This window comes from Colius striatus, chromosome 1 (genome assembly GCF_028858725.1).
Source record: "Colius striatus isolate bColStr4 chromosome 1, bColStr4.1.hap1, whole genome shotgun sequence".
NCBI classification, from domain to species: Eukaryota; Metazoa; Chordata; class Aves; order Coliiformes; family Coliidae; genus Colius; species Colius striatus.
This window is the reverse complement of record NC_084759.1, coordinates 7,314,295-7,334,232: the sequence shown is the minus strand read 5'-3', so window position 1 is coordinate 7,334,232 and position 19,938 is coordinate 7,314,295. Positions and strand designations below refer to the sequence as shown.

Genomic DNA, 19,938 nt, shown 5'->3' with positions numbered 1-19,938 from the left:
TTTCTCCTGAAATGCACCACAGAAGAGTGAGCACCACTTTGCCACAGAGGACTGGCAGCATGGAGCAACTGTAGCAGTTAGATTTTGGCTCTTGCTGACACGTCCTAATATGCCCTTGCCTTTGGGGCATTGTCTGAGTGGTCTGGGCACTGTAATTCATTTTGTCATCTCCTCCTGTGAATCTTTTCTTTGACACAATTACCCCGCCAAATATGTGTCACTCTATAATGGTGCTTAGCATTTCTCCTCACTACTTGTCCTACTGTGAACTCTGTCCTGTTGGGTTTGGGTCATCTCTCCAGTGAATCAAAGCCTTTCTAAACCTGTCCTCTGGAGTGCTGCGCTTCCCAGCCCGGCCCTGTGCTTTGAATGTTTGCTGCAGAAATCACCTTTTCATCCATACTGTCACACTGAATGCTGTTATCAGGCAGGAGAGATGAGATATATTGGTTTTAAAACACCACATGGTACTCCACCACGTGTGAACATGCAGATATAAGTGCAGCTTACAGTGAGGATGGAAGTCCAAAGCATCTTAAGAGCCTGTGCTGAGACCTTTCTCAGCCCCATTAGTGCTTGGCTTATATATTTGAAGGTTGAGTCTGAAAAGACTAAAGCACAAGAATTCCACGTACCAGTACAGGTTGGGGAATGAACTCTCAGAGAGTAGTATAAGGGAAAGGGACTTGGGAGTCTTGGTGGACAGCAGGATGAGCATGAGCCAGCAATGTGCCCTTGTGGCCAAGAAGGCCAATGGCATCCTGGGGTGGATTAGAAGGGCTGTAGTGAGTAGATCAAGAGAGGTTCTCCTCCCCCTCTACTCTGCCCTCATGAGACCACATCTGGAATATTGTGTCCAGTTCTGGGCCCCTCAGTTCAAGAAGGACAGGGAGCTGCTGGACAGAGTTCAGCACAGGACCACAAAGATGGTGAAGGGAGTGGAGCATCTCCCTTATGATGAAAGGCTGAGGGAGCTGGGGCTCTTCAGCTTGGAGAAGAGGAGACTGAGGGGTGATCTCATTCATGTTTACAAATACATAAAAGGCAGGTGTCAAGAGGATGGAGCCAGGAGGTTCTCAGTGATTTCCTATGATAGGACCAAGGGGAAATGGGTACAAGCTGGAACAGAAGAGGTTCCAAACAAATACAAGGAAGAATTTCTTCACTGTTCAGGTGAGGGAGCACTGGAACAGGCTGCCCAGATGGGTTGTGGAGTTTCCTTCTCTGGAGACATTCAAAACCCACCGGGACGAGTTCCTATGTGAGCTACTCTAGGTGACCCTGCTCTGGCAGGGGGGTTGGACTGGATGATCTTTTGAGCTCCCTTCCAGCCTTGAGATTCTATGTGATTCTGTGTAACCCTCCTTACAAAGCAACTCTTGTACAAGAGCATCTGCAAATAGACCTATGAGGTCCAGTAGGGCTTCTCATCAGAACGTATTTGTCAATGTCCACATGGCTGCAGGTTTTGTTTGCCAGATGCTCCTGTGATAATCGTAGGTCTCAGTGCCTTTCTTACCTTCCCTTGTCTCTATATACAAAGTCTTAGGGGTGGATCCTTTACCTGCACTTTCATAGAGCTGGTTTCCAGAGTTCTCCTTCCAGGTTGGGGCTCCAGCATTCTCTCTGCAGCAGATTTATCCGCTCCAAATGGGGTCAGACACCTGCTGTTCTTTCTTTTCAAAAAGCTACCCAGCCAGCAGTCTGAAAGCACAGACTTTCTCTGTTTGCCAATAGAAAAGAGGCATTAAGAAAAGTAAAAACGTTTGCAAACATCCAACTCTTGCCATGCTTGTCTGTGATGCCCATAGTCTCCCCACTTCTGGTGGGCCAGGTTGGGCTTCTGATGCCTCAGCAGGTTCCTGTCTCTGCCTTCCCCAAACCACTACTGCTTTACTCTAAAGCAGTTGCTTTAAATTCTTTGAGCAAACTTTTTATTTTTTAATGTGACCCCAGACTTTTTTTGTATATGATGAAGACTCAGGCTTTTCAAATGACTAGAAGAGAGATGGAACCATCAAATTACTTAAAAAGACATTCTGGCACTGTCACCTACGAGCCCTGAGGTTTTTGCTGGAAGGTGTCTATGTTGAATCACATATTTCCTACCTTCTTTTCCAGGCAGCTCCCTGCTGAGTTACCAATATTAGTTTTTTCAAAGTTACACACACAGAATCACATAGAATCTTAAGGGTTGTAAGGGACCTCAAAAGATCATCCAGTCCAACCCCCCCGACAAGAGCAGGACCACTTAGAGTAGATCACACAGAAACTTGTCCAGGTGAGTATCTTTTAAGCTGGAGGATCTCTTCTAATTGTGATGGTATCTTTGGAAAGGGACTTTACACTTTTTCACAAAGAGAAATTAGAGAGGGAATGGAATCAGAGTTTTATTTCTTCTGTGGTAGTGAGGGATAGTTCATTGCAGTGGCTCGAGCTGTCATCTGCTCTGTAAAAGCTTTCGGCACCCCTTGAGAGCAGGATTGTGAAGGGTTGGTGTGTCACTATTGGAGGAAAGCTATGAGGACAGAAAAAACCCTCAGCTTAAGTTCACTCTTCTTTTCTGGAGACGTAAATATCCTTGAGGATTAACTGCAGAACGGTGTGAAACATGTTGGGATGAAGCTGAACCTGGAGAAGGAAAGCTAACAGGATGCAGATGGTACAAAAATGACGTCTGAAAGAATAATGATCCGTGTCTCTGATGAAAAATGAGCAAGTGAAACATCAGTCAACCTACAGAATTGTCTTGTCAACAGATCTGGCTTTGCTGAGGTGCTTCTTTTTTAACAGTATTGCACAACGTGAACAGCGGGAGAGAAAATTACTTGCCATTTCTAGGTGCTTAAAACCCAAACCAAATGGAAATAAGAACAAAAATGTAAATCCTCTAGTCTTGTCCCTACCACAGAATTGTCTGCACTCCCTCTTCTATAAAACAATGGAGACCAAAAGTGAGTGGGAAGACAGGTTTTGGGGTTATTGTCCTGAAAATTGTGCTTTGAAACCCCTTTAGGCAATCTCTAATTCTTGTAAAAACACTGCTTGTCATAACTTCTCTTGTTGCCACCAGTCTGGTTCAGCCTTCTTCTAGAGGCAGCTGAAGTCAGTGGAAGGGAAGATGAATGTGTGCAATGATCTGCATTTAGATCACATCACCACAAGCAGGCTGGTCTTAACAGCTTGAAGAGGGGATCTGTGTGAAGTATTGTGGAGACAGTGTGTAGTCAGGAAGCCTTAAGAGGTTGACAGGGGATATAGGTGGGAGACAGCCGTTCATATGAACCAGGTTATAAAATGAGGAGACGACCATGGTTGAATTAGATGAAGAGGAGGCTGCACAGAGAGAGCCCAGGGCTGCTGAGAATGGCTCAGCCTGTCTGGAAATCTCTGCTGAGAAGTGACAGAGTAGTTCAAGGGTTCCCACTGCTCACTCTGTGCTGACCCCACTTTTTCCAGGTAAGCCTTGTCAGCATGCTGTAACCCCATCCTTGTCCCTTCTCTGTTCCCCCTTCAGTCACGTGGTCCTCAAAATGGGGAGAGGGGCACAGACTGGCATCGGCCCTGCAGAGAGAAGAGGTGGTCTGTCAGACACGGTCTGGGGTACCATGAAGGCTGGGGCACTGTTGGTATTGTGAGGCTGTACCACAGTTATTGCATTGCAGTGGGAATTGAAAGGGACTTAGATCCATTTTTTTCAAGAGAGAAATAATCAATATTCCTCCTTCCATATCTCCAGTGTTCTCTCTTTCCCTTACTTTTCTTGAGTAAAATGCATGTGCAGTGGCTCTTAACTACCAAGAGGAACTTCCATGGGCATGAGGTAAAATCTCAGCAAAGTCTAATATTAATTTATGAAAGTCAGGCTTTCCCCTGCTGTCAGAGGTGATTTAGATTTCTGTTGAAATTCCCTGATTTACTGAGAGAAGCTCAAAGGAAGAGGTGGAGTTGGCCAAAAGAAAGAGGTTGACCCCATGAAGGAAATTCAAGAGAACGTGTTTGCCTTTAATCTGGCATAAATCTGTGTTGCTGCCACAAGGAACGGCCCCACCTTAAACAAAAAAATACCAAAGACAAGGAGGAGGGAGGAGAATTACTTAGAATAATGAATATCAGGATATAAATTGGAGGTGAAATAACACTATAGTGAAAACATCAAGAGAGTAGTATCCACTGAGCTGTTGGACAGTCTCACGTGGCTTGTGCATCGGGACCAAGGCCAGGTTGGATGGGGCTTGGAGCAACCTGGTCTAGTAGAATGTGTCCTGTCCATGGCAAGGGGTTAGAACTGGATGGTCTTTAAGGTCCCTTCCAACTCAAACAATTCTGTATTGTACAATTCTGTGACCTGGGAACACTTTTTATGAGGAACAATCCTCTTTTTTAACTGCTTAGTTTATAGATTATGTCTATTAATATATGATACCTCTTTAATTTGTATTGACTTTTCTGTGCCTCTGCAGAGTAGCTGTGAGATGCAGTCTGGTGTTGCTGTATGATGGCTGTATCAGAGCTAGCAAGCTGTCACAGCTGTTACCCTTACCCTCTAATAACAGGACACCTATTTCTGACAGAAATAGGCAGCATAAACACTTGGTTTGCATTTGACCACAGGTCTATACAGAGTGAGGGCTTCTGTGCTTCTTACCTTTGGGTTTTGCTGTGGTTTGAGTTTTACTTCTAGAGAACTCTCGTGTGCAGATACTCCATGCAAACATTTTCACAAGGCAAGCCATATGCATCTCCCATACATGATGATGGAGGATCTGCTGTAAAAGCTGCTGAGATTTTCTGTGTTTGCTGCAATTTATGGCAAAAGCTACATTTGTTTATTACGTGGATTCACTAAGATGAAGTATGCCAGGTTAGATTTCATTTAGCTCAAAGCTGATTGCTCCAATGTTTCTTTGTCAGACTTTGTCCTAATTCTGTGTTCATTCTTGAGGCTCCCTGCAGTGCACTTTAAAAGTGAAGGTGTGGGTCTTGGAAGAGTTTGCACAACGCAGGAAGGAATTATAATCAGGGCAGGACTTCATTTAACTTCCCAGGGATTTTTGATCCTGCCTTAACCTCTGCACTCTCAAGTAAAACAAAATACACTCTGCTTTGCAGTGAAAACAGGTGAGGGCTCCTTGGTCAACAACACTGAGCAGCAGCCCCAGTTGCCCATCTCAACACACTTCCCTTTGCAACCCTGTGATCTCCCAATTACTGACATCCTGCCAGGTTCCAACATACAGGCAGGTTTAGGACTGAGCCTCCAACAAGGCACAGAAAAATCAAGGCTGAGTCGGATTTTCCTTCACTTAAAGGTGTTTTTGAAAGGAGAGCTTCAAGGCCCTTGAATGTGATGAGCTTAAATGCAGGCAAAGGATACTGAGTTTGGGAGATGCCCACACTTGCTGGCTGGTGGAGTCCCTGGGTGATGGGATATTAAGTCTCACCTCAAAGCTTGGTCTTTAGGCATGTGCATCTGTAAATTTACACATGGGTACCAGAGCAGAATTTAACCACTCAATTATGCTGCCACGTGACCATTTTCTGGTTAAACCAGAGAATCCAGTTCTGAGGGTCCAGCAGGGACAGGCAGCTCTTGCCAAATCAAGAGCAAGTAAGTCTGTCTCCTTGCTTAAATCCTAGACTATGGATAGCAGAGAGGCACTGGGGACCTGATGCCAACCCTCTGCACCTTTGTGTTGCTGCATAATGACCAGTAACAATAGTTAATAAACTGGTCTTTCTCCACTAAGTTCCTCCTGGAGAGGAAGAAAGGACTCTCTATTCCTTAGACTGTTTCCTGACTAATAGAACCAATGAATCCAAGATTCCTCTTGATTTCTGTCTACTGTCCCCTCACAATTCATGTTGTAATACCTTCTGTTCCCTTCCACACCCCTTTCATCCCTTCTCCATATCCACCCATCCTCTGCCATAGCCACCCACACCTGCTTTGTGCTTCTTCCATTCACAATGTCATAGAATCATGGAATCATTTGGGCTGGAAGAGACCTTTGAAGGTCATTTAGTGCAAAAAAAAATGATCAGAGGGATGGAACAGCTTTCCTATGAAGACAGACTGAGAGAGTTGGAGTCGTTCAGCCCAGAGAGGAGAATGCTCCAGGGAGACCTTGTTGCAGCATTTCAATAACTAAAAAGAGCTTACAAAGAAAGATAGGGACAGACTTTTTAGCAGGGCCTGTTACAGTAGGAAAGGAGTCATAGTTTTAAACTGCAAGAAGGTATATTCAGACTAGATATAAGGAAGAAATTTTTTACAATGAGGGTCTTCCCTCACCCCTCCTTTAGGGAGCAATAAGCATGGCTTTGAGTGCTCTGCTTGCTGTCCCCCTTGGTTTCCTCTGTGTGCAGTTTTGATTCAGACCCATAACCATTCCCTTTTTGCATTTGGCTTCCTCTACAATCAGCTCTTTCCTTCCTTTCTCTGCCTTGTGCTTAGTTCTGCAGCCCAGGAAGGCTCTTGGGTTTAGCTAGGGCTGGGCTAATGAGGGCTCAGTAAGAACTTGGTGTGAAGCAGCACTTTTTGTGTATATCTGCAAGCTGTCTTTTTTGCCCACTGTCAGAATAATTGTCAGAAGTGGCTCTGTGTCTCCTCCCCAGAGTGGTGGGGATGTGAACCTAGGCTTTTCACTTTATCTCAACAATGATTTCCATAAAAGAGTATTAGACCAGACATCTTGGAGACCTTTGCCTTTGTGATAAATTTATCAGAATCACAGAATCTTAAAGGCTGAAAGGGACCTCAAAAGATCATCCAGTGCTACCCCCCTGCCAGAGAAGGACCACCTAGAGTAGGGCACACAGGAACTCACCCAGGTGCATTTTGAATGTCTCCAGATAAAGAGACTCCACAACCCATCTGAGCAGCCTGTTCCAGTGCTCCCTCATCCTGAACAGTGAAGAAATTCTTCCTTGTATTTCTTTGGAACCTCCTATGTTCCAGCTTGTACGCATTGCCCCTTGTCCTATCAGTGGACATCACTGAGAACAGACTGGCTCCATCCTCCTGACACCTGCCCTTTATGTATTGGTAAACATCAATGAGATCACCCCTCAGTCTCCTCCAAGCTGAAGAGCCCCAGCTCCCTCAGCCTTTCATCATAAGGAAGATGCTCCACTCCTTTGGTTTGCTTGAAATGATCTAGCAGGTAAGAGAAGACACAGAGTGGTTCCATAAGCTCTCTTTTCTTGGAGAAAACAAACAAAAATAAATACCTACTAAAAATAATGCTAGATATTAGTAACTTGGCAGACTAGAACAGACCCAAAAGGTCTTTAGGCTCTGGTCTGGACCCTTCTTTTGTGGCAGGGGTTGCCAAAGAACTGTTAGGGCTGCAGCTTGCACTACAGCCTGTGTGCCCCTGCTCTACATTTGGGAGCAATCACTCACCTTTGCCCATTCACATTGCTCTACTCTGGTCTATGGCAGTTACCTACAGCTGAGCTTCTTGCCATCCCTTAGGATCATGGAGATTTCCCTGTGTGGATTTTGGGGGGGTTTGCTGTGGATAGTGAATCTTTCATTACTGTATCTTGGAGCCTGTATTTTCTGGCTCCCACATTGAATTTTAGTTTTCCTGCCTAAAATGGATGATGACAACATTAAGGACATTTATAGTATTAATGCAATCATTCACCTTGTAGATTATTTGAAGTTAAATCTCTTAGAGTGCTTAAATTATAGGATATTGCCTTATAAACCCTTTTGTGGATTTCATTAATAGCTTTCTATGCTTGGTTTCTATTATTTTTCCATCAGTACCTCAGGGTGCTGTTCAGCCTCCTACAATTTACAAAGAAAATTATCTAAACCAACAAAAAGTTCTTGACTTTTATTGTAAACAAATCTGCAAAAATTGCTGGTGAATCACCACAGAGATTTTGTCCAATTTGATGATTAATTGTACTGTATTTAGACAAATCAGTGCTTGCTAGCACATGCTTTCCCTCCAAAGTCTGTAGCCCACAGGCATTTATAATCTCAAACTCCCTAAAAAAGCCAAGCAATTTCAAAGTTTGTTATTCTGAAGCCCCTTATCCTATTCTGGCAGAGACCTGAACCAAAAAATAATCAACAATAGTGGTGCAGCTGGTGGAAATGTCTCTGGAGGCTCATATTGCTCAACCTGTCAGTTTTGTGTACTTGTCTTGAGAGTGTAAATAAATAAAACCAAATGTAGAGTTTTACTGTAACCACATTTTACTGCATCTCTAGCACAGACTGGCCTTGAATCCAGAGCAGGTCCTCCAGACTGTTGCTCTGGCACAACTTTCTGTGGTTAGCATGCAACAAAAGCCAAGGCCATCAGCTGATCCCTCCCCATTGCAGCCATGGACTGCCAAAATGCCAGTCATCTGGGCTGGTTCAGCTAAGCTCCAGAGAGCAGTGTACAGCAGCAGGCAGCATCCTTCCACAGTGACAAGCCAACTTTTGTTCTTGTTTCCCAAGCTTCAAGGTCAACCTCAACCTTAATCTGAGAGGGCCTTTCTGAAAGCTTGCCAGGAGCACCGTGCCTGTCAGAGCCCTGCCCTCTGCAACCTCATACCTCAGGTTTCTGACCTCTATCTCACAACTTTTCCATCACTGTTCGACAGTGGCCTCATGCAGACTCAGATGTTGGCAAAGATCTGACTCATCTCTTTTGTTTGTTGCTTTTTTAAGCAATGGCTTCCTATGGGCTTCATTCACATTCTGATGGAAGCCCAGACCCTACTAAGTCAAAACACGTTTATATGGTCAGGATTTCATCACTCTCAGGTTGTGAGTGGAGATGCTTAAGCTTTGTCCTGAGCATTTTTGTTCTGGGAATGAGTCTTTCCTATCTGGATGAAGACACTGAATCATGTTGCCTGCCTGTCTCATGCAATTGTAATGAATATATTTGTTTTCTTAGTGCTAACCCTCCTGGTAGTCTTTATCCTCTTCCCACTCATGGAACAAGTTCTCGTCATAGCACCCAGACTAAAAGATAATAAGTGGAAAGAGAATGAAACCAAAGCCTGGGTTTTGTTGCTGTATTCATGGCTTAGTCGTGTGATTCATTGCACAGTGACACAGCAGCACACACACACGAGGAGCCAGACTCCCTGCAAGCGCCCTTTCTTGTGCTGGATGATGAGCAATGTGCAGGTATCAGGAGAATCAGAGACCTTAGCTGCTCTTTTAAAAAGAGCCAATGCCAGATGGGTCCAAGGTGGACCCACTGCTGGCCAGGGCCGAGCCCATCAGTGACAGTGATATCTCGCTGACCTCTGGGGTAACATGTTTAAGGAAGGGTAAAAAACTGTTGCACAACAGCATCCAGAGAGAGGAGTGTGAATATGTGAGAACAACTCTGCAGACATCCAGGTCAGTGCAGGAGGAGGGGAGGGGGTGCTCCAAGCTCAGAGCAGAGGTTCCCCTGCAGCCCATGGTGAGGCCTTGTCCCTGCAGCCCTGGAGACCACAGGGGGGCAGAGATCCAGCTGCAGCCTGGAGAGGACCCCATGCTAGAGTGAGGGGATACCTGATACCTGAAGGAAGCTGTGACCCCAAGTGAAGCCCACACTGGAGCCACTCCTGACAGGACCCGTGGCCCTGTGGAGAGAAGAGCCCAGGTTGGAGCAGGTTTGCTGTCAGGACTTGTGACCTTGTGGGGGACCCACGCTGGAGCAGTCTGTTCCTGATTCAGGACTGCAGCCATGGGAAAGACTCATACTGGAGCACTTTGTGAAGAACTGTAGCCCATGAAAAGTACTCATGTCAGAGAAGTTCATTCCTCCTTTACTGGGCAAGAGTTTTTTTCTTGAGAGAATAGTTCTTTTAGTGGAGTGAGGGAGCAAAAGAAGGATGAAGCTGCATTAATTGAGTTGAGCTTTTAGTGCTTTTCAAGTCCTGTCAAGAGCTTTTGAGATCCTTCTAGCAGTGTCTCTTTTCCTTCACAGGGATATAAGCATCGTACAAATACTGTCCTATGTCAACCAGAAAGGGGAATTTATGTGAAGCAAAGAGTCCTTTTGCTTCATGTTGATATACCAGTCTGTGGTCCAGTGCCATCATCTGTTCTGCTCTTCCATGGCTTATGGCCGTGATGGTAAAGTTAGTGTATATAATTGCTGCCTGTTATTCATATATCAGTGTAAAGAGACCAATAATTTTATACATGTAAGCAAGCAACTGAAGTTGCAGAAGTGCTAGGAACACTGACTTTGCCTCTTTGAAGAAGTAGTCACTCATTGAGTGAAAAGCATTAAAGAATAGTTTTGTTCCCTAATACCTGAGACATGTTAAAACTTGACCCTTCCCACATGTCTAAAAGAAATGGATGTTATTCTGAAAAGCCATCACAATTGTCTGGCATTGCTTCCTCTGGGCATCAAATGGGTCCTATCTTCCTTGTCCCTGAACTCTTTCTGAAATGAACATTGCAGTCATGGGATTGTCTTCTTTGGAAGTCTTTTAAAATGCCATCAAGGTGGCCAAGGTCTAACTATAGTGCTGAGCACCACAGCCGTGGCTCACGTTGTGTTCTGCAGAGCTTTGTAATTCCTAGAGCACTTCCATCAACTCAGCCAGAACAAAATCCAAAAGGAGAAGAAAATGTCCCTGGTTTAGGGATGATGTGTCGTGTAGGGGAACAGATTTTCACTTGGGCAGATTCTGCAATGGTGATCTGTGGTCTGCTGGATCCCACAGTCCTGGCCCGTTTGGGCAGCTTGACTTGACTTGCTGAAATCCAGATAGAAGTGATGTCTCAGTGACAAATGATGAAGTTGGAACACTCCTCGAAGTTTCCTGGAACCTTACAGATGTGCTCAGTGGCAGAATAAAATCTATCCCAACTTCCACCTTAACTAAAGGACGCTGTAGTGAAGTCTGTGATGTTAATGGACTGAGTAGGAGCCTGGAGCTCTGAAACCCTCATGAATGCGGGTTGGAGCACTCCCCACTCTGAATCACCCCCAAAGGCTACACCTCTCTGAAGGTTACTGTTTAGCCAGCAGTAGTGTTACAGTGTGTACATTCTGGCTTGACATCACTGGGGCAGTTAATTTTTACTAAGCTCTATTTCATGTATTTTTACCCCCAAGCACGTGAGTTTGGCTTCCAGCCATCTATGTGCATAGCTGCTTCTCTGTGGGGGACAAAGATATACAATGAGCAAACCCATGTAGAATGGCATGATCCTGGGCACAGGTGAGTCTTCTGGTCCAGAAAACCAGGATGTGTGTTTACCCTGCACACTGCCCATGCTGTGTGACTTGATCAAAATTACTTCTTTTTTACTGTTTTATTTTAATTGAGTCATTTTTGTTGCATCCCAAGGGGGATTGAAGCAGAACTGCCTCGTTGTCTTTTTGTTTCTCTGAAGCAATTTATCAAATGTACTCCCAAGAGAGATGGAGAAGGCGTGATGTTAAAGGCAGCATCTGTTGCATTCCCTGCTCAGAATGCTTAGGCTGCATCTTTTCCACAGAAAAATCAAGTTAATTGGTTTTATTGCTGCTCGTGTGTTTCTTATTTACCACTGGTCCCTTCCAAAGCTGGTAGTGCCATTAGTGTGTTAATTGTTAGCCTAAATTAAGCCATCTGATTTTGCCTGAAGTGAGGAGCAATTTTTCAGCTGACTTGCTCGGTGAATGTGACAGCAGAAATAAGCAGCTATGAAAGGAGATCTGGTCAATGGCATGGCCTGAAGGGAGAATGAATGTATGTTGTAGCCATTTTGTTTTCCATAAAGGATCCACAGAAGTCAGCACACTGGATGAGAGGGCCTGCTTAACATTAAACATAACATTAAGGAAGGGAAGACAAATTCCAAGAGGGTTGCCTCTCCATGCATGGTTCTCAGTCACTACCTGGCTATCTAAGCCAAGCCAGTCTTTCCTCAGGCAAAACAGGCCATAGCGATGGCCATGAGAGTCCTTCTCCCAAGTATCAGTGAGAGCAGTCATCAGAGACTGGAAGAACCAGAGTAATCTCTCTCTACTGCCAGACCTAGAGCAGGGATTGGAAAACAGCCCAGAGGCCTTCTGAGGCAACAGTCAGTCAGGAGCGCTTCAGAGGGTATCTGCCCTCTCCACTCTGTATGGAACCACTAGTTGCAGGGCACAGTGGGGCTGGGTAGACAGCTGGATTTCAGCACTGGGTGTCTTTCAAATATTAAGTAGCTGATAGTCCCCTCAGCACCAAAGAGACTTGAATGCGTGAGACACGCAGCTGGATGCTGAAGTAATAGGTGTCTTCGTTAAGTATCGAAAATGTTAGATTAAAGCAATATCATCCTTTTTTAAAGCATGCCAGAACTTGAAGTGTCTGCCATGATGTTACTAACTTGTGCTTTTAATTCCTGGTTAATAACTATTTTCTAAGCATAGATGGTAGCTGTCCAGTACCCTTTTTTTGTGAGGGTTAGCATCTGTGAATACTGCCTTTGAGACAGGCCATGTGTATGTGATTAGTTCACTGGTTACTGGGCACAGTTTTAAAGAGTTATGTTGAATAAATGAACCATTACTTTCCTTTTTTTCTTTTTTTTTTGGTCTTTTTGCAGTTCTGATCTTTCTGTGTGATTGCAGCTTGATCAGTGTTGAAGTCAGCACTTTTGTTTTTCTCCTTTTCAAAGTAAAGAGCATTTTCATTAGAGTTCCCACAATTAACTGTGGGAAGATCTCTGCCCCTCTAGAAGAGTCTTGTGAGAGAAGTCCTTGATGTAGAGAGCAGCCCAATTATGATTGATTCTTTGTCACTCCTGTAGACTTTAAATGGCAATTGTTTTCAGCCTTCTCTAAGAAATGAGACTTTTTCTAGCAAACATTTCCCATTAGAAATCCAAACACGAGCTGATCTGAACTGAACTGGGGCTGAGCCATAAGAGAAAGATGTAAGCAGCAAAAATGCATTTCTCTGTTGTTAGAGCTGATAGTAATCACCAACACAACTCCTGCTGTTGTAAGCAGATAAGAAGGCAAGGGGAATTTGCCAAGAGGAGTCATCAAGTTAGAGCCTTTGATTTGTGCTGATTAGAGAGCACCATGGGCGAAACACAGTTTCTCCAGAGACAGATGTGGAGGAGGTTGTTTCTTTGGGGTTAGCCCTGCCTAAAAGGGGCTTGAAAAAGTCCCAAAATATCTGAGCAGAGATGTCAATGGGAACAACACTGTCCTGGGTATTGGAAGAATCCCTTCTATTCTATTCTATTGTAATAACAGCAAAGAGGAGAAAAAAATAAGCCACATGTCTAAAACATGTTTCAAGGATACTGTCTTGCAGTTCCTAATTTTATTAAAAAGAAGGCATTTTCCTTTAAACCTTGAAGACCTGTGTGTTGAGAAGTGGTTTGCCTCTGTGCAATCAGGTGTACTGTTGCCTATGTGAAAATGTCATTTTCTGTTTCACTTTTTGTAATTTTTGATGGTTTATGTTTGGTGAATGCAAGAGGCAAAAACTGGGGTCAGCTGTCCAGGGAAAAAAATGGTGTTGCAAGGGCAGGTTTGGCTTGATCAAAGCAAATGCCACAGCAAATAGTGATGCACTCAGATCTATTTGGAGCTCCATTGACTATCTGTCTCTGCAATAGCCATCCACATGGCTGATGTTGGTAGCTGGGTGAGAAGAATCATGCTTTCACTGTTTGAAGGGCCAGCAGTAATCTCCCTGGGAAAGGATGTGTAGCAAGGCCTGAGGTAAAACCATCAGCCTCCCCTGCATTTATCAGAATTAATTTCACTAGACATTCCCCTGCACTGAGGCAGAGTTTGCTTCCCAAAGCAAAGATGTGAAACGTGCAACACGAGTGGCTCTTGAGTGAAGTTGCCATTAAGGATGTTGAACCTTGGTGTTTTGAAATGAGATTTTACCTTGTTATTAGCAGTCCTTTGAGGTCTTATTTCCATGTCAGGGAATCTCTTGGTTTTGTGCTCAGCAGCTCATTTCCCTTTGTTTTCAAGTTTCACCTGTTTTATTTTGGACTTACTAATATTACCACAAGGCTTCTTTTTCTTCTCTCTTTTTTCTCCTTTCTTAGGGGGTTGTTTATCACCATCCATGACAAAGGCCATATTGCAACAATGCTGAACTCCTGGCCTGAAGAAAATATTAAGGTATGTAGCATGTTGTCTGAAATTACAGGTAGTAGGGAGCAAAATGTGATTTTGAATGGAACTGCACAGCATTATTTACAGAATTGCCTGATTAAAAGGACAAGCAAAGAATTATTCCCTTCCTCAGAGGGTTTCTAGGCTGGGCTTGAGCATCAGTTTGCAGTCCAGGTTGGACTTCAGAGACTCGAGTGTTGTGTGTATCTGGTCAACAACAACTTTATCAAAGGTAGCAGGACCTTGGGCAATAAAAGGAGTGTGCTGTTATAATAACAAATTTGTACAGAGAATCACAGCATCTTAAGGGTTGGAAGGGACCTTGAAAGATCATCCAGTGCAACCCCCCTACCAGAGCAGGGCCACCTAGAGTAGGGCACACAGGAACTTGTCCAGGTGCATTTGGAATGTCCCCAGAGAAGAAGACTCCACAACCCATCTGGGCAGCCTGTGCCAGTGCTCCCTCACCTGAACAGTGAAGAAATTCTTCCTTTTATTTCTTTGGAACCTTTTGTGTTCCAACTTGTACCCATTGCCCCTTGGCCTATCATTGGATGTCACTGAGAAGAGCCTGACTGAGAGTAGTGGTCCTAGTGAAGAAATAAGATATGTGTGATGAAGAATGGTGCAGCTAACTTATAACTCATTAGAGGTATTAAAGCTCTTTAAGATGTCTCTGTAACTGACTTGCTTGCAGGACTCCTTCCCAAATCCAATGAGTCATGCAGCATCCAGAACACTGGCAGCTCTGCAAGTAACATTTTATATCCAGCAGCTGAAAATATTACTGACACCCCACCCAAAAAGTGATCTTGTGAAGTGTTTCTTCACTAGAGCTTGGGGCTGGGCAAGTCCCTGGCATGAAATAAAGTCAATGCTTATGACGGGTCTTGCCAGTCACCTCCTTCCATCAGTCTGAAAGTGCATGTGCCTGGCAATTTCCCTAGCTATTGACAGGTCTTTGGTCCCCTATCAGTCAGCTGTTCATGCAGGAACAGAGGTTTGGCAGCTGAGAAAATCTTGCAAGCATTTTCCATTTCTAAGGGGAAAAAAAGAATTGGGATTTACCGTGTTTCCAGAAAAAAAGAGTAATCACATCCCTCTAACCTTGTCTTTGGAACCATGGAGCACAGATGCAAACTAGATGTTTTGTCCTTGCTTTGCTCTGTCCAAAGATCTCAGTATTTCCGTTTCTTTCTGACTTTCAGTACTGAGAGCAGAACTCATTGCAACTAACAGTGATGTTTCTGCAGACGGGGAATCTGGCATGGAAAGATTAGAGGCTGCTGTTGAAACAGCCCCCTCTGGCACCCAAAACAGACCATAGGAAGGGCAGTGGTCCATGGAAGAGATTCAGACTATGTGCATTCCAAGTTTGCCAGACTACAAAGGCAGCTAATTGCATCAGTATCAGGCTTCTCTGTGTCTTTGTACACAGAGTTCACCATGCCTGAACTGGTAGGCACTGCAAGGCTTTGGATTTTGAGATAAGGCACCTGCACTGCACCTAAGAGCTTGCCTTGGAGGGACTCAGGTTTTTTGAAAAGACTGAATACCAACACTAGTGAGTCCTGTTGAAGACAATGAAGAAATACCTGGAGATGCTGCCCACGTTTTCCTTTGTGGCTCATTAGAGCTTCGGGCAGCAGGATTTACTGTGGAAATGGGAAATCTGGGTTGTAGGCCTGGATCCTCTACCTGGAAGGGCTGGAAAGGTGCTCTGCTGAGCTTAGCAAAGCCTCAGCCAAGCTCTGATGTGTCCCACCTCCACCTCTGGAGCTGGGCTGCACGTCATAGTGCCAGAAGTAGAACAAGAGACAGGAGCCATTTCTGAACAGACTTCTGGGGGAGTGGGAGGGTTTTGTGTCTCTTCCAGGGTGGCTAATGAATCCTGCCATGAAGAAACAGTGGATGGAATGCCCATAGCCCTCATCAATGCCTCCCCTAGCTAATTTTCTCTCTAGTTCCTTAATCTTGTACTCTTTTCTTCATGGTGGCCCAGCTAAAGCAGGGGGAATGAAGAGAGTCATGCAGGGTAATGTTGTGGTAGGATGTCATTTGTCAGCTGTGAGTTCAAACCACCTCAAAGGGAGGACAATCTAGAAACTGTATCTCCTGTTCCTAGACCAGTGTGGTGCCCTGCAGGCTACTGGACTGGCCTCCCTCCCTCCTTCCACAGGATGCTCACCCTTTAAGTGCCCTCAGTATTGGAATCCTCTCACAGTTAGAGGCTGTTCAGACTCACCCTTCCATTTTCTGTTGGTGCACTGAGGGCAGGGGTTTGTTTCATCCTGTAAAGTCTGTCCTCAGGCAGCTGACACAGAGAAGGGGCAGTGCCAGCCAGTGGCACTTGCCTCTGCACTGCTTTGGCAGCGTGGAGATCAGCCAAGATTCTCCGCAGTGCTGTTGGGACAGAGGTCTCCTACTTAGCCATTGCACAACTGGGCTGGCAACTTACAGCCTATGGCCCCAAGTCATCTCAGCTAACATCAGCTGCCTGAAGGCTCAGTGCCTCATCTCACTTTGTGAGACCTGCAGTGATGAATGAGGGAGACAAGCATCTTCAAAGAGAAATACCTCTTTCATCCCTTCCCAAAACAGCTGCTGGAGGGAGGAGATGCACTCCTGAGGTTTCTGTCTCTCCCCATCAGCTATCAAAGAGGATTAGAACCAGTTAGATGATTGGCTTAAATGACCCACTCAACCTTTACCCAAAGCCTTGGCTAGAGTCATCAAGAAAGTTTGTAGCACAGCTGGAAGCAGAAAACAGGTTCTTAACTGCAACAGCAGTGGTTCAGTACAGAGGGTCTGCCCTGCTCAGCCCGAGGTGTTTGATGCTCAGCCTGTTTGTTGAGGTTTGATTGCACGAACGTGAGCAATTAACAACATTAATCCCTTGGGATATTGGGTACCAGCTGAAACTTTGAGTGTGTTTATTCAATGTTTTTTAACATCCAGAGAGCCACAAACAAATATGAAACTAGTTTCCCCTCTCTGATACAGACAGCAGGCACGGTCTGTTTTCCATTCTCCTGTATTTTTCAGTGTTGGTGCCTATAGAGTGCAGCACTAAGACTGAAGAGATTTTCTCTCTCTGATGTGTATGTAAGAGCTACTGAGACCTTTTTAGGCTTGCCCAAGACTTATTTATTTGAATGAAAGGAGATCTGTGCTTCAGAGAAACACTCTGGTTCATCAGATTTATTTTTTCTTAAAAAACAAACCCACAACAGGTATGTCCTGCATAAGTAGACTTTGACTCCTTTTCATTGAATTTGCAGCCATCCCAGGACAGACCTATCACAGTGCATAGGCTTGCTGCTTTCCTTGTTCCCATTACTGCCTTCCAGGGCCAACTGCATCCTCTGGGTGTGGTAAAAAAGTGAGCACACTCCCAGAAACAGATGGAGCCCACCCAAAAAGAGACTTTCCCATCACTAAACTAAGGCTTCACATTGACTCTGGAGGAAAAACAAATAGGAAAATGTTTGAAAATGGAGGCAGATAAGTGTTTTGCTGCCATGGCTGTGAATTTCCCATGGCAGGGCTTTTTCACCCACTAGCCTAGGGATAAGTATATAGTCTTTTGCCGTGGTTTTAGCCCTGGCTGGGTGCCAGGTGCCTATCAAGTCATTCCATCACTCCCCCTCCTAAACCAGACAGGGGAGAGAGAACTAGAACAAGAGGTTTGTGACTTGAAATAAGGACAGGGAGATCACTCAGCAGTTAGTGTCATGGGCAAAACAGACTCAACCCAAATCTTGAAACACCTCCCTTCATGCCTCCCTCTTCCCACGATTCCCTTTCCTTCCCCCCAGCAGTGCAGGGGATGGGGGATGGAGGTTATGGTCAGTTCATTACAGATGGGCTTTGCTGCTGCTTCTTCTCAGGGTGGGCCTCCTCACACTTCCCACTGTTACACTGTGAGGTCCCTCCCACAGGAGACAGTCCCTCATGAACTTCTCCAGTGTGAGCCCTTCCCATGGGCTGCAGCTCCTCACAAACTGCTCCAGCATGGGGCCTCCCATCCCTCACAGGGTCAACCCCATGCACTAGTACAGGCTGGGGACTGACCTGATCTCTACAGGGAGAGACCTGGGAGTCCTGGTTGATAATAAACTAAACATGAGCCAGCAATGTGCCCTCATGGCCAAGAAGGCCAATGGTATCCTAGGGTGTATTAGAAGGGCTGTGGTTAGCAGGTTGAGAGAGGTTTTCCTCCCCCTCTACTCTGCCCTCATGAGACCACATCTGGAATATTGTGTCCAGTTCTGGGCCCTTCAGTTCAAAAATGACAGGGAGCTGCTGGAGAGAGTTCAGTGCAGGACCACAAAGATGATGGAGTGGAGCATCTCCCTTATGATGAAAGGCTGAGGGAGCTGAGGTTCTTCAGCTTGGAGGAGACTGAGGAGTGACTTCATTAATGTTTACAAATATGTAAAAAGTGGGTGTCAGGAGGATGGAGTCAGGCTGTTCTCATTGATGTCCAGTGATAGGACCAAGGGGCAATGGGTACAAGCTGGAACAGAAGAGGTTCCAAAGAAACATAAGGAAAAACTTCTTCCCTGTGAGGGTGATGGAGCACTGTAACAGGCTGCCCAGATGGGTTGTGGAGTTTCCTTCTCTGGAGGCATTCAAAACCCTCCTGGATGAGTTCCTGTGTGACCTACTCTAGGTGGCCCTGCTCTGGCACGGGGGTTGGGCTAGGTGTTCTGTCAAGGTCCCTTCCAACCTTTAAGGTTCTGTGATTCTGTGATAATGAGTTTGGGTTTGATTACCTGATGTTGCCTACTCCACAGCTACTCTACAGCAGTATGAAGACATGAGCTTGTTCCTTCCAAAGAAGGATCAGTTCATAAGCACAAGCATTTTTGTACAGAGCTCTTTTTCCAGAAAAAAGTAAGGGAAAAATCAAGGCCATATCTCTTTTGTGCAGCTTCTGGTCATACAGCTGAGGGTACACAAAGAGCCATGGTGATTGGGCCCTTCTACAATGTTGGTGAGCAGATCTGCCCCCCTCCCTCACTGCAAGCAGCTACCCATCAGCCACACTACCCCAAAAATGAACAGTCCTTTATCATAGAATCATAGAATCATAGAATGGTAGGGTTTGGAAGGGACCTTTAGAGATCATCTAGTCCAACTCCCCTTCAGAAGCAGGTTCACCTAGATCAGGTCACACAGGGACATGTCCAGGTGGGTCTTGAAGACCTCCAAGGAATACCACTAACTGCTAATTAACATGGTGTCACATCAAAATGACATTTTGCAGTGCAACTGCAAAATGGCATTGGTGTGAAGACAAGGAAGCTGGTTTTCCTTCTGTAGCCTCCAACAGTCTCTTTTGATCTTTCCAGGCTATCGTGGTGACAGATGGAGAAAGGATTCTCGGTTTAGGAGATCTAGGAAGTTATGGCATGGGCATCCCAGTGGGGAAGCTTGCTTTGTACACAGCCTGTGGTGGAGTTCACCCACAACAGTGTCTCCCTGTCCTGCTGGATGTTGGCACAGACAATGAGGTAAGACTCACGTTTTTTATAAACCTGTCAGAGGGGAGAAGGGATTGAGATTAATGCTTATCTGAGCCAGTTCCCTAAATGTGGAGGCAAAGCCAGAGACATCCAAGACGAGACAATGGCTAGGCCAGCACTGCAGGGATGTGGGCAGGTTTCATTCCTGTTTGATGCTCAAGAAACTTTTGCTTTTATGAGGAACTGAAATAAACACTAAATATCCTCATGTCTCCCCTGGTGAGAAGACTCCTGACGTTGCCAGTTGACCCTTCATCTCCACCTTTCAGCATGGCAAGCTAAGTTGAAGGATTTTGTACAGGAAGTTCTAGATT

The 19,938-nt window shown here is 45.2% G+C and overlaps 1 protein-coding gene across 2 annotated transcripts in view; it reads left to right on the top strand.

Moving 5' to 3' along the window:
- The window catches only part of ME3 (malic enzyme 3), a 127,984-nt gene that overhangs the window by 73,269 nt on the left and 34,777 nt on the right, over nucleotides 1-19,938 (top strand). For both annotated transcript variants that reach the window (XM_062020359.1, XM_062020358.1), the window contains exons 4-5: nucleotides 14,024-14,099; nucleotides 19,451-19,612. In XM_062020359.1, coding sequence (XP_061876343.1) covers nucleotides 14,024-14,099; nucleotides 19,451-19,612 — 238 coding nt within the window. The remainder of the gene's footprint in view (nucleotides 1-14,023; nucleotides 14,100-19,450; nucleotides 19,613-19,938) is intronic.